The sequence below is a fragment of the Lytechinus pictus genome, chromosome 5, assembly GCF_037042905.1.
Source record: "Lytechinus pictus isolate F3 Inbred chromosome 5, Lp3.0, whole genome shotgun sequence".
Classification (NCBI taxonomy): domain Eukaryota; kingdom Metazoa; phylum Echinodermata; class Echinoidea; order Temnopleuroida; family Toxopneustidae; genus Lytechinus; species Lytechinus pictus.
Window position 1 is genome coordinate 6,709,162 of NC_087249.1, and position 11,095 is coordinate 6,720,256.

The 11,095-nt window shown below is 37.1% G+C and overlaps 1 protein-coding gene across 2 annotated transcripts in view; it reads left to right on the plus strand.

Annotated features, from left to right (window-relative positions):
- LOC129262496 (dynein intermediate chain 2, ciliary) overlaps window positions 1–11,095 on the plus strand; it is a 33,776-nt gene that overhangs the window by 20,739 nt on the left and 1,942 nt on the right. For both annotated transcript variants that reach the window (XM_054900621.2, XM_054900619.2), the window contains 7 exons: window positions 625–793; window positions 1,671–1,832; window positions 3,570–3,817; window positions 4,646–4,735; window positions 5,485–5,572; window positions 6,380–6,608; window positions 10,069–10,171. In XM_054900621.2, the coding sequence (XP_054756596.1) occupies window positions 625–793; window positions 1,671–1,832; window positions 3,570–3,817; window positions 4,646–4,735; window positions 5,485–5,572; window positions 6,380–6,608; window positions 10,069–10,171 (1,089 nt within the window). The remainder of the gene's footprint in view (window positions 1–624; window positions 794–1,670; window positions 1,833–3,569; window positions 3,818–4,645; window positions 4,736–5,484; window positions 5,573–6,379; window positions 6,609–10,068; window positions 10,172–11,095) is intronic.

The window sequence follows — 11,095 nt, forward strand, 5'->3', positions numbered from 1 at the left end:
GAATTAGAAACTAAAACCTTGTCTCCTAATTTTCATTATGACTTGTGAATATCCATATTAAAAGTCAACGGTGGGCATTAGCACTAAATGTTTTGGTACCCATGGCTAGTTGAATAACAATGATAATAGTATTCCATTCTTGTATAGAAAGTCATGTATATTATGTTCTTATTTAACATCTTCGTGTGTTTTATTTTAAAGGATGTGAAGGAAAAGGGCATGAAGCATGCAATTTTTAGATAGAATTATGAAAAATACAAACGGATGTTTATAAATTGCTTGAGTGTTAGCATTATCTTCCACTTGCTTCTTCCATGTCTTCTTTGGCCGTCCCCTCATCCTATCTCCTAAAATCTTAAACAGCAAAGAAACCTATGTCACATAATTCAAAGCAACCCATTTCAAAATGTGAAATAAGTTTATGAGTTCACAAGACCCATGTCATTATTTGCCACCTTGAAAATTTGACAAGCAAATAACATGGTTTTCATGTCCCAAGTTTTGCTATTCATTTATCATGGGTGGAGGGGGTTTGCACAGTACCATTTGTTTCTTAGCAATAGAAGATAAGAATAATGACTCGGGAGATTTACTGGTTATTCCACCCTCTTCTTTGGTCGATAGGAGAAGGCCAAGGAGAAGAAGGCCGCACCAACCAAGAAAGATGAGGATAAGAATAAGAAGAAGCTGACAGCACTTGAGACCCAATCAGACGATATGAGTCGCATTGCTGGGGCTTGTAAGATCATTGAGAGGATGGTGAATCAGAACACTTTTGATGATGTTTCACAAGGTATGATAGTCCCAATTTCCAGGCCCATTTTCTGTCTTTTTCCTATTTTGAAGGTTAATTTATAAAAAATGGCAATACCCTACAATACTCAGAGCTTCTATATGATAGTGACTGAAAATGTAATCATTTTGGTATAAAGATGATATTTGATATCTTCCAGCTTTTTTACTTTAGCCATCTGAGGGCGTTATTCATGCTTCCTATTTTAGATCAAATTCAGGCTTTGATCGCAAACTTAAATGAAGGTGTTTTTGACAATTGACATTCCAGAAAGGCATAAACAACTTATCAATTCTACACGCATTTTGGGTATGATCAAGACCGTAACATAAAATCACAATTCGCTTTTTATAACAGTGCACCCCCAACTAGACCTCTCCTCCAGGGCAAACATACATATACTGTTCGCTAGAAAAAAAAAAAATAGTATAAAAAGTTCTTTGTGGGAGAGTGTTTACTCTTAGCATTTATTATTATTATGATGAGTGTTTTGAACACTCATTCTACCCTTGCAAATGAATCATAAATACACCCTTACAGACTTTCAAGTGTCATCATTCATGGAGAGTGTGACAATATAGGGTGTCTATTGGTGCAGAAAAGCTCTATTATGAAGACGGTGCTCGAAAAGGGCCATGTGACTCCTCTAATTATTACATTATTAAACACTGATGAGAGAGTATTTGCAAACTCAAAGATTTGGCAGCAATAATGAAGTGATAGAGCCAGTTTTTCTTCTTACCCCAATTCAAAACAGAACAACTTAAAGGCTTTTTAACATTAACTAGTTTTTTTTATAATGGTAATGCTCCTTGGGTCATCTGTTTGTCATTGATATTTCTAATACTGTTTCTCCTGATCTTTTCTATTTCTAAAGATTTCAAGTACTATGAGGACCTTTCCGATGAGTTCCGAGACCAAGAAGGAACTCTTTTGCCCCTCTGGAAGTTCTCCTATGACAAGTCCAAGCGCTTGGCCGTCACTTCAGTATGCTGGAATCCTAAGTATAAGGATATGTTTGTCGTAGCCCATGGATCATGTAAGTGTTTATTTATCTCTACATTAAGTTTTTGAGAAAGTAATGTGAATAGAGAAATAAGTTTGTATTTCCGAACTTTATGGTATTGAACGGTTGCTTCTAAAGAGTAAAATGCATGCTTCATTTTTTTGTCCTCTTCAGGTGGCTTATATTCATATTTGCTTTTAATTCATCAATGAAACCTTATACTATTGTTTTGGAATGGCTTGATAGTGAATACCTTGTTTGTAACAAGGAATCTGTTTTCATTTAGATGATGCTTTTGGTAATCCTTCAATAATCGTATCCCATGTATACACAAAAAAAAATGTGTTATACAAAAATTTATTGCAGGTGACTATTTTGCCATTATTTTAATTATTTCTTTTAAGAGGAATTGATCCCTAACCTGTTGGCAAAGTGAGGTCCTTTGCAAGCATCAGAACAGCTCAAATGCTTCTTAAGATGATAGATATACATCATCTTCAACTGCAGGAGTTGATGATCATACCTACATGTATATATTGAGCTGTTTGATGGATACACCAGGGGGGTGTTTCACAAAGATTGTAGGAATGACTTAAATCGCACTTAAATGCCGACGCATATCTGAAATACAACGCGCAATCTAATTGATCAATACGCAGTAGTGCGGTTCCTCTTTGCATGATCTGACCAATGCGGTTATGCCTTTTATAACACATGCATAATAAATAATAATTAAAGATTTGTATAGCGCACATATCTGTCGATGACACCCAAGGCGCACAATTAACTACTTATATAAAACAGAAATAAAGTTAATAAATACACAAAAAGTGAACAAACTGACAAGAAAAAAATACACAATCCGTTAAAGTTGGTAGTCAAAAAAACAAGTAGGCCTTATCACACAACAGTTAAGGAAATGCTTCCCTCATGAGGTAAGTCTTCAATTTGATGTGGAATAGCTCTCTTGACTGGCACGACTTAATGTCCGATGGGAGTGAATTCCACAAACGGGGACCAGCAACGGAAAAAGATCTGTCACCCAAAGACCTTTTCACTCTAACTTGTTGGAACTGGTGAACATTCCCTGAATGAAGACCAGGTCTACATGATCTCTTCACCTCCAGAAGATCTGATAGGTACACTGGTGTCTGGTTGATTTTAAGTTTAAAGACCAAGGAAAGAACTTTATATGTAAGTCTTTGCCTAACAGGCAGCCAGTGTAATTCCTTGAGAACTGGAGTGATATGATCTGACAAGTTTGAACGCTTTACAAGTCGTGCGGCAGAATTCTGGACCTTCAACTAGGCATTTAAGTGCAACTCTAAGTCATACTTAAATCTTTGTGAAACACCCCTGAGATAATTTTGGTTGAAATCCTTTCAAAAGTTACTCTTCATGATTTGTTCTCTTTTCTATGGCTGAAATAGACGACTACATGAAGCAGTCTCGTGGCATGATCCTATGCTACACCCTCAAGAATCAGTCATTCCCTTGATATAAGTTTCTTCTCATGACTTAATCTGTCTTCTTTTGCTAAAATAGACGACTTCATGAAGCATTCTCGTTGCATATCCTATGCTACTCCCTCAAGAACCAGTCATTCCCTGAATATAAGTTTCCTCTCATGATCTAACCTTAATAATTGCTCAAATAGACTTCATGAAACAGTCTCGTTGCATGATCCTATGCTACACCCTCAAGAACCCATCGTTCCCTGAGTATAAGTTTCTTCTCATGACTTTAATCTCTCTTCTTTTGCTCAAATAGACGACTTCATGAAGCAGTCTCGTGGCATGATCCTATGCTACACCCTCAAGAACCCGTCATTCCCCGAGTACATCTACCCTGCTGATAGTGGCATCATGTGTCTGGATATCCATCCTGAACACCCGTACCTGATCTGCGTTGGCTACTACGATGGTTCGGTTGGAGTCTACAATGTGACAACTACAGATGCCAACCCTGTCTTTCAAAGCACAGCCAAGACTGGAAAGCACACGGATCCAGTTTGGCAGGTGAGAAAGAATTTCCTTGTCAGTTTTATCAGTGAATGATACAAATACTGATGATCATGATAATGGTGATGACGATGATGTGGCGAGGGCGATGATGATAATGACACAATGGTGATGATGGTGATATGATTGTAAAGATGATGATGGTAATAATGATAATTGCAACTATGATAATGATGTTGACGATGATAGTATTGGACGTTATACATGTATAGCATACATATCCAACAAACATGGTGATCAAGGCATTCTAAAATTACTCCAGCTTTAATAGCATGCAGCCTGTTTCTCTTGCAGCATTTAAGGAATTCTTTCCATCCCTTACCCTGATTTTGAAGCCCCCTCCCCCCACCCATCACTGCCTCCTGCCAAATAAGTTTTTCTTCACTTCTATCACCTGTACAAACTAAAAGGAAGTAGAAAGCTCTGATAAGATTTTAGCAAAGTGATTAAGGCTGTACTTAAACCTTTCAAAAATTACAGCAAAGACTGCACCCATGTTCTTCCAAACCGCTCTCAAGTTCCTTGAAATTACATCACCAGGATCCTACATGTACTTGTCTTTGTCTCAAATCAGTTTTATTGGGTTTAGAAAAATTCACTATGAAAAGAAATTGTTATTATTGTTAGTGTTTTAGAGTAACGTCAAACAATAAAAGCTATTGGCTAAAACAATAAGAGCTTGGCTAAATTTGGGAGGGATTACGTGGGTTTTGTCCAAAGTGAGAAAGAATAATTAAATGTAGGGATAAGTTCACAATTCACAGCGTATCTTTTGTATATTTCCTTGGTTTTATGTATATTTCTCCTTCCCAATAAAAACTTCAGGTGGCCTGGCAGAAGGACGATTTGGACAACAATCTCAACTTCTTCTCTGTATCATCTGATGGTCGAGTGGTCGCTTGGACATTAGTCAAGGTGAAGCAAATAGACAAAAAAAAAACATAAAGGAGAGGATAGGTGCAATACAAGAAAGGATTAAAAGAAGAGAAGTGGATTAGGGGAGGAGAAATGATAATAAACAGAAATATGAATTAAAGAGGAGAAAGAAGAAATAAATAAAAAAACCAAACAAACAAAAATACTGCACAGAAAATTAACCATACTGTGAATTAGGGTATATATTTTCGTGTTTTTCTAACAATAGAGGGGTTTGTAATAAGTTCAGTCTGTTCTACTTTTTCCAGGTAATAATATGATAATGATGTCTATTCTTATGATGCAGTACTGTGCTTTAATTACAATGTATCATTTAGTACATGTACGTTTATCAACTGACTATCCCAGTTCTTAAACCTGCCCCTTTCATTATTGAGGCATAGTCTCATATGAATAAACACTAACATATTTGTGATGCGAGCCATTCAAGTACAGAGTCCAATTCATTCAAGTGCATTTCTTGATATATGACTCTAATGGGGGCGTTGCAAGAAACTTGCGGTCAATTGCAAGTCTATTTTCGGTCCCAAATTAATCATATCTCTTGTAATTAATTTTAAATTTGTGATTGATTGCTGAACTACTTCTTGCAACAAGGAGTGTAATCTGATTTGCTACAGATAAAATTGATCCATTGATTGTAAAATTCCAACAGAAAATTTGCAATTGATTGCATATATTTTCTTGCAACACCCCCTAAGTTTGCTTTATCATTTGTTTTGATTTAGAATGAATTGACGTACACTGACGTGATTCAGCTACAGCTTGATGCCGCTCCTCAAGATGGACCTGAAGGCACACAGCTTACACCTCTTGGTAAGGATTGCCATCGATAAATGTGATCTTCTGCAATCATTATTTTCTTTTCTAGCTAAATTCTTAAAGGTGGTAATCACATGGATGTTGAAATATGCTGAAAAAAAAGTATGTCCTTAATGATGAAGATTAGTTCTGGGGCCCGTTACACAAAGCATACCAATCATCATAGAACATTTTGTTTACGATTGATTGCATTGACAACGAGGTATAATTAATCGTAAAAATCAAGCGTATCAACCTTTGTGTTACAGGATCCTGGTTGTGAATTTGAATAGCGGAGTATATCTCTCAAATAAATTGTGAAAGGATGTTTTTTTATATTTCTATTTTCCTTGTCGATATTTGCATATATATTTAATCAGTATCTGGGGTCTGTTTCATAAACAGTTACAACTATGGCAACTTTGCAATTATGCCAACTGTACAGAGATTCTTCTGATTGGTAGAACTCCAAGGAAACAAATTTTCATCTTTTCACAATCAAGTTGGTGTTTACCTTGTGAGCTTTCGCCTGCTCGCTTCTGCAGGCTTCTTCAGACTAGCGCTGACTCGCTGTAGATTGGGTAGTATCGGCAGCGCAGCAGTTCGAAAGAATAGGAATGTGGGTGGGATTTTGATTATGGCAACTACCATATAGCAAGGGGGCTCAGCAGCCTAATCACTAACAAGGTACCAAGGTAGTTACAGTTGTGGCAAAGTTGCGGTAGTTGTAATTCCTTATGAAATGGGGCCCCAACTCAGCATACTTTTTGCTGTCATAACCGGACTTAAGCTTTGAATTCCTTTTCTTCATCCATGATCCAGGTTGTGGTACATGCTTTGACTTCCACAAGCAGACGGACTACTTATTCCTCGTGGGCACGGAGGAAGGCAAAATCCACAAGTGCTCGAAGGCCTATTCCAGTCAATTCCTGGACACCTTCGAGGCCCACCACATGGCCGTCTACAAGGTGATGTGGAATCCCTTCCATCCCAAGATCTTCATCTCCTGCAGTGCCGACTGGAGCGTCAAGATCTGGGACCACACTTACAGGTTGGTTGCAGTTCCCAAGTCTTGTAATTTTGGGGCTGTTTCGTAAACTTGTTTTTGTCTCGTCTGCATAGCAGACCGAGACTATAGGCGCCGCTTTACCGACGGCGACGGCGGTGGCGGCGGCGTCAACATCAAATCTTAACCTAAGGTTAAGTTTTTGAAATGACATCATAACTTAGAAAGTATATGGACCTAGTTCATGAAACTTGGACAGTATTACTGAACATCCTGCCTGAGTTTCAGGTCACATGACCAAGGTCAAAGGTCATTTAGGGTCAATGAACTTAGACCATGTTGGGAGAATTATTTTCAACATCTTAACCAAAAGTTAAGTTTTTGAAATGACATCATAACTTAGAAAGTATATGGATCTAGTTCATGAAACTTGGGCATAAGGTTAATTAAGTATTTGTGAATATCCTGCTTGAGTTTCAGGTCACATGACCAAGGTCAAAGGTCATTTAGGGTCAATGAACTTTGGTCAAGTTGGGGGTATTTGTTGAATTACTATCATAACTTTAAAAATGTATGGATCTAGTTCATGAAACTTGGACATAAGAGTAATCAAGTATCACTAAACATCCTGTACGAGTTTCAGGTCACATGACCATGGTCAATGGTCATTTAAGGTCAATGAACTTTGGCCGTGTTGGGGGTATTTGATAAATTACCATCCTAACTCTGAAAGTTTATGGATCTAGTTCATAAAACTTGGACATAAGAGTAATCAAGTATCACTAAACATCCTGTACGAGTTTCAGGTCACATGACCATGGTCAAAGGTCATTTAAGGTCAATGAACTTAGACCATGTTGGGAGAATTATTTTCAACATCTTAACCAAAAGTTAAGTTTTTGAAATGACATCATAACTTAGAAAGTATATGGATCTAGTTCATGAAACTTGGGCATAAGGTTAATTAAGTATTTGTGAATATCCTGCTTGAGTTTCAGGTCACATGACCAAGGTCAAAGGTCATTTAGGGTCAATGAACTTAGACCATGTTGGGAGAATTATTTTCAACATCTTAACCAAAAGTTAAGTTTTTGAAATGACATCATAACTTAGAAAGTATATGGATCTAGTTCATGAAACTTGGGCATAAGGTTAATTAAGTATTTGTGAATATCCTGCTTGAGTTTCAGGTCACATGACCAAGGTCAAAGGTCATTTAGGGTCAATGAACTTTGGCCAAGTTGGGGGTATTTGTTGAATTACCTTTATAACTTTGAATATTTATGGATCTAGTTCATGAAACTTAGACATTAGGTTAATCAAGTACCTCTGAATATTCTGTGCGAGTTTCAGGTCACATGACCATGGTCAATGGTCATTTAAGGTCAATGAACTTTGGCCGTGTTGGGGGTATTTGATAAATTACCATCCTAACTCTGAAAGTTTATGGATCTAGTTCATAAAACTTGGACATAAGAGTAATCAAGTATCACTAAACATCCTGTACGAGTTTCAGGTCACATGACCATGGTCAAAGGTCATTTAAGGTCAATGAACTTAGACCATGTTGGGAGAATTATTTTCAACATCTTAACCAAAAGTTAAGTTTTTGAAATGACATCATAACTTAGAAAGTATATGGATCTAGTTCATGAAACTTGGGCATAAGGTTAATTAAGTATTTGTGAATATCCTGCTTGAGTTTCAGGTCACATGACCAAGGTCAAAGGTCATTTAGGGTCAATGAACTTTGGTCAAGTTGGGGGTATTTGTTGAATTACTATCATAACTTTAAAAATGTATGGATCTAGTTCATGAAACTTGGACATAAGGTTAATCAAGTATTAGAGAACATCCTGCCTGAGTTTCAGGTCACATGACCAAGGTCAAAGGTCATTTAGGGTCAATGAACTTTGGCCAAGTTGGGGGTATTTGTTGAATTACCTTTATAACTTTGAATATTTATGGATCTAGTTCATGAAACTTAGACATTAGGTTAATCAAGTACCTCTAAATATCCTGTGCGAGTTTCAGGTCACATGACCATGGTCAATGGTCATTTAAGGTCAATGAACTTTGGCCGTGTTGGGGGTATTTGATAAATTACCATCCTAACTCTGAAAGTTTATGGATCTAGTTCATAAAACTTGGACATAAGAGTAATCAAGTATCACTAAACATCCTGTACGAGTTTCAGGTCACATGACCATGGTCAAAGGTCATTTAAGGTCAATGAACTTAGGCCATGTTGGGGTAATTGTTGAATTGCCATCATAACTTTGAAAGTTTATGGATAGAGTGAATGAAATGGGGGCATGGGTGTAGTTGACAAGTCTTAAGTCACCGTTCAAATGTCATCTATGGTCAATGAACGTGGTATTATGTCATTATATGAATGGTGCTTTTGTGAATGATTATTTTATAGTAGTTTTCAAAGTTAGCACTGCTGCTATATTAAATAGCGTAATGCAGGCGAGACTGCCAGAGGCGTTCCACTTGTTTAAAATTATGCATGACTTTACGAACGACTGTAATTTGGCAAGCCAGTTTGGTCTCTCTGACTGGTTGTCAGATTTTTCTTTGATTTTGATTGTCTGAGGAGCACTGTTACTATGGTGACTGTCGGATAAACAGTCTTTGTCGTATAAGATGTCCGACAAGCTTGATATCAGAAAAAAGCCTCTCATGAAACATGAAACACTCCCGTAATCAGGGGAGCATTTCAACAACACTTTCATTCGACACGTCAGATATGACAGAATTTCCTTGAATTCGATTAGCTGAGAAGCACTGTTACTATGGTAACTGTCGCATAAAATAGGACTTGTCGGATAAAACGTCCGACAAGTCCTTTCATGGAACACTCCCCTGACCACATTAGTCAAAGTTGAAATACACTGACATAATCTACTTTTAACAAACATTGTTAGTGCAAGGAATATGAATAATTTAGAAAAGATTACGAGAAAAACTGTCATATCGGTTAAAATTTGAGAAAAATATATTTGCCCATATTGCCAGTTCATAATGGGTTTTATGAACTGCTCCCAGTATTGGTATTTCATGTGTATTTTGTTCAAAAAATTGAACAGTAACAAGTGAAAAATAGTCGTTTCAAATGTGCTATTGTTTGCCAAACTTTTTTGTGAGTTCTGATATCCAAGAAATTTCTTCTGTAGGTTGAATATTACAGTTGGCAGCGATAGATTACATCACAAAGTTATTGTTATAACATTGCTTGATAGCCAATCAAAACAAAAATGGTAATGGCAGATACAATTGATGGAAAATTCCCCCCCCCCCAAAAAAAAAATACAGTCATTGGTGAGTTTGGAACGTCTTAAAACATCAGGTAAGGGGAAGGAAAGATATTTAGATATCTTTAAAGACATTTGATAACTGCTAAGACCGAGTTAAAGTTTGACTTATCTTTTGGTATGTTTATCCATTGGATGGGAATAGAATTGTATTTAACCCCCTCCCCCGACATTTTCTTTCAATACAGAAACGGCCCGATGTTCACCTTTGACCTTGGAAGTGCAGTGGGTGACGTCGCCTGGGCGCCATATTCCTCCACAGTCTTTGCAGCAGTTACGGCAGATGGCAAGGTAAGTGAAAGAATTATAACGCTGTTTCGCTGATGGAGATAGAGAACCTAGAGTCTCAAAAATAAAATATATGATCGCTATCGAAACCTGCCCATGTGGCAGTAGTAGTAAAAAAACATTCTTTAATTCTGTCAGGAAGAAGATAATTATTGTTGTACAATGGGTTTAGATGTCTGAATACCGACTTATGAAATTTAATACTTGTAAAATAGAGTCAGAGCACCATTTGACCAGAGACCTTGATGATTATACATCTTTCATGGGCGTAAAAATGGATGGTTACCTGGGAGTGATTATATGACACCTAGATCGATCCTTGTCATTTGATTGGTTGTTTAATATCGATCATTCAGCCCATTCTACAATGACGTCATCAACCGTGCAATTTTGGATCCATACAATTTTGTCCATTGCATGCACGCACCGAGACTGCAGGCACCTCAAGTAAAACCACTCGTGTTTGCAGCGTGCATGTTGTATGTACGCAATAATCAAAGACCGAGCTCGCACTGCATGAGCATATTTTGCATTGAAAATCATAAATTTCATATGAAAAAGAATCTATTTTTAGGTGTCATATAAACCATATAATGAATGTTCTTTTCATTCGTGCAATGGACAGAATACTTCATTCCGTGAAAGATGACATAATGATCCATTCAACTCTGCTATGCCTGGTTGAATGGATCATTTCATCTTTCAGGTCATGAAGTATTCTGTCCATTGAACTCATAAACATTCATTATTTGTATAATATATATATGAAGGAGACTTAATGTGATGTCTTGGCTCCATCGTTGAGGGCCAGCGGCCACCATGAACAACTTCTGCAGTGAGAAACTCTGACCAATCCTAAATGATTTACTAGTCAGTCAAGATATGTGTCTGAGTTATTCAGATGCTATATGACAATTTTACATTACG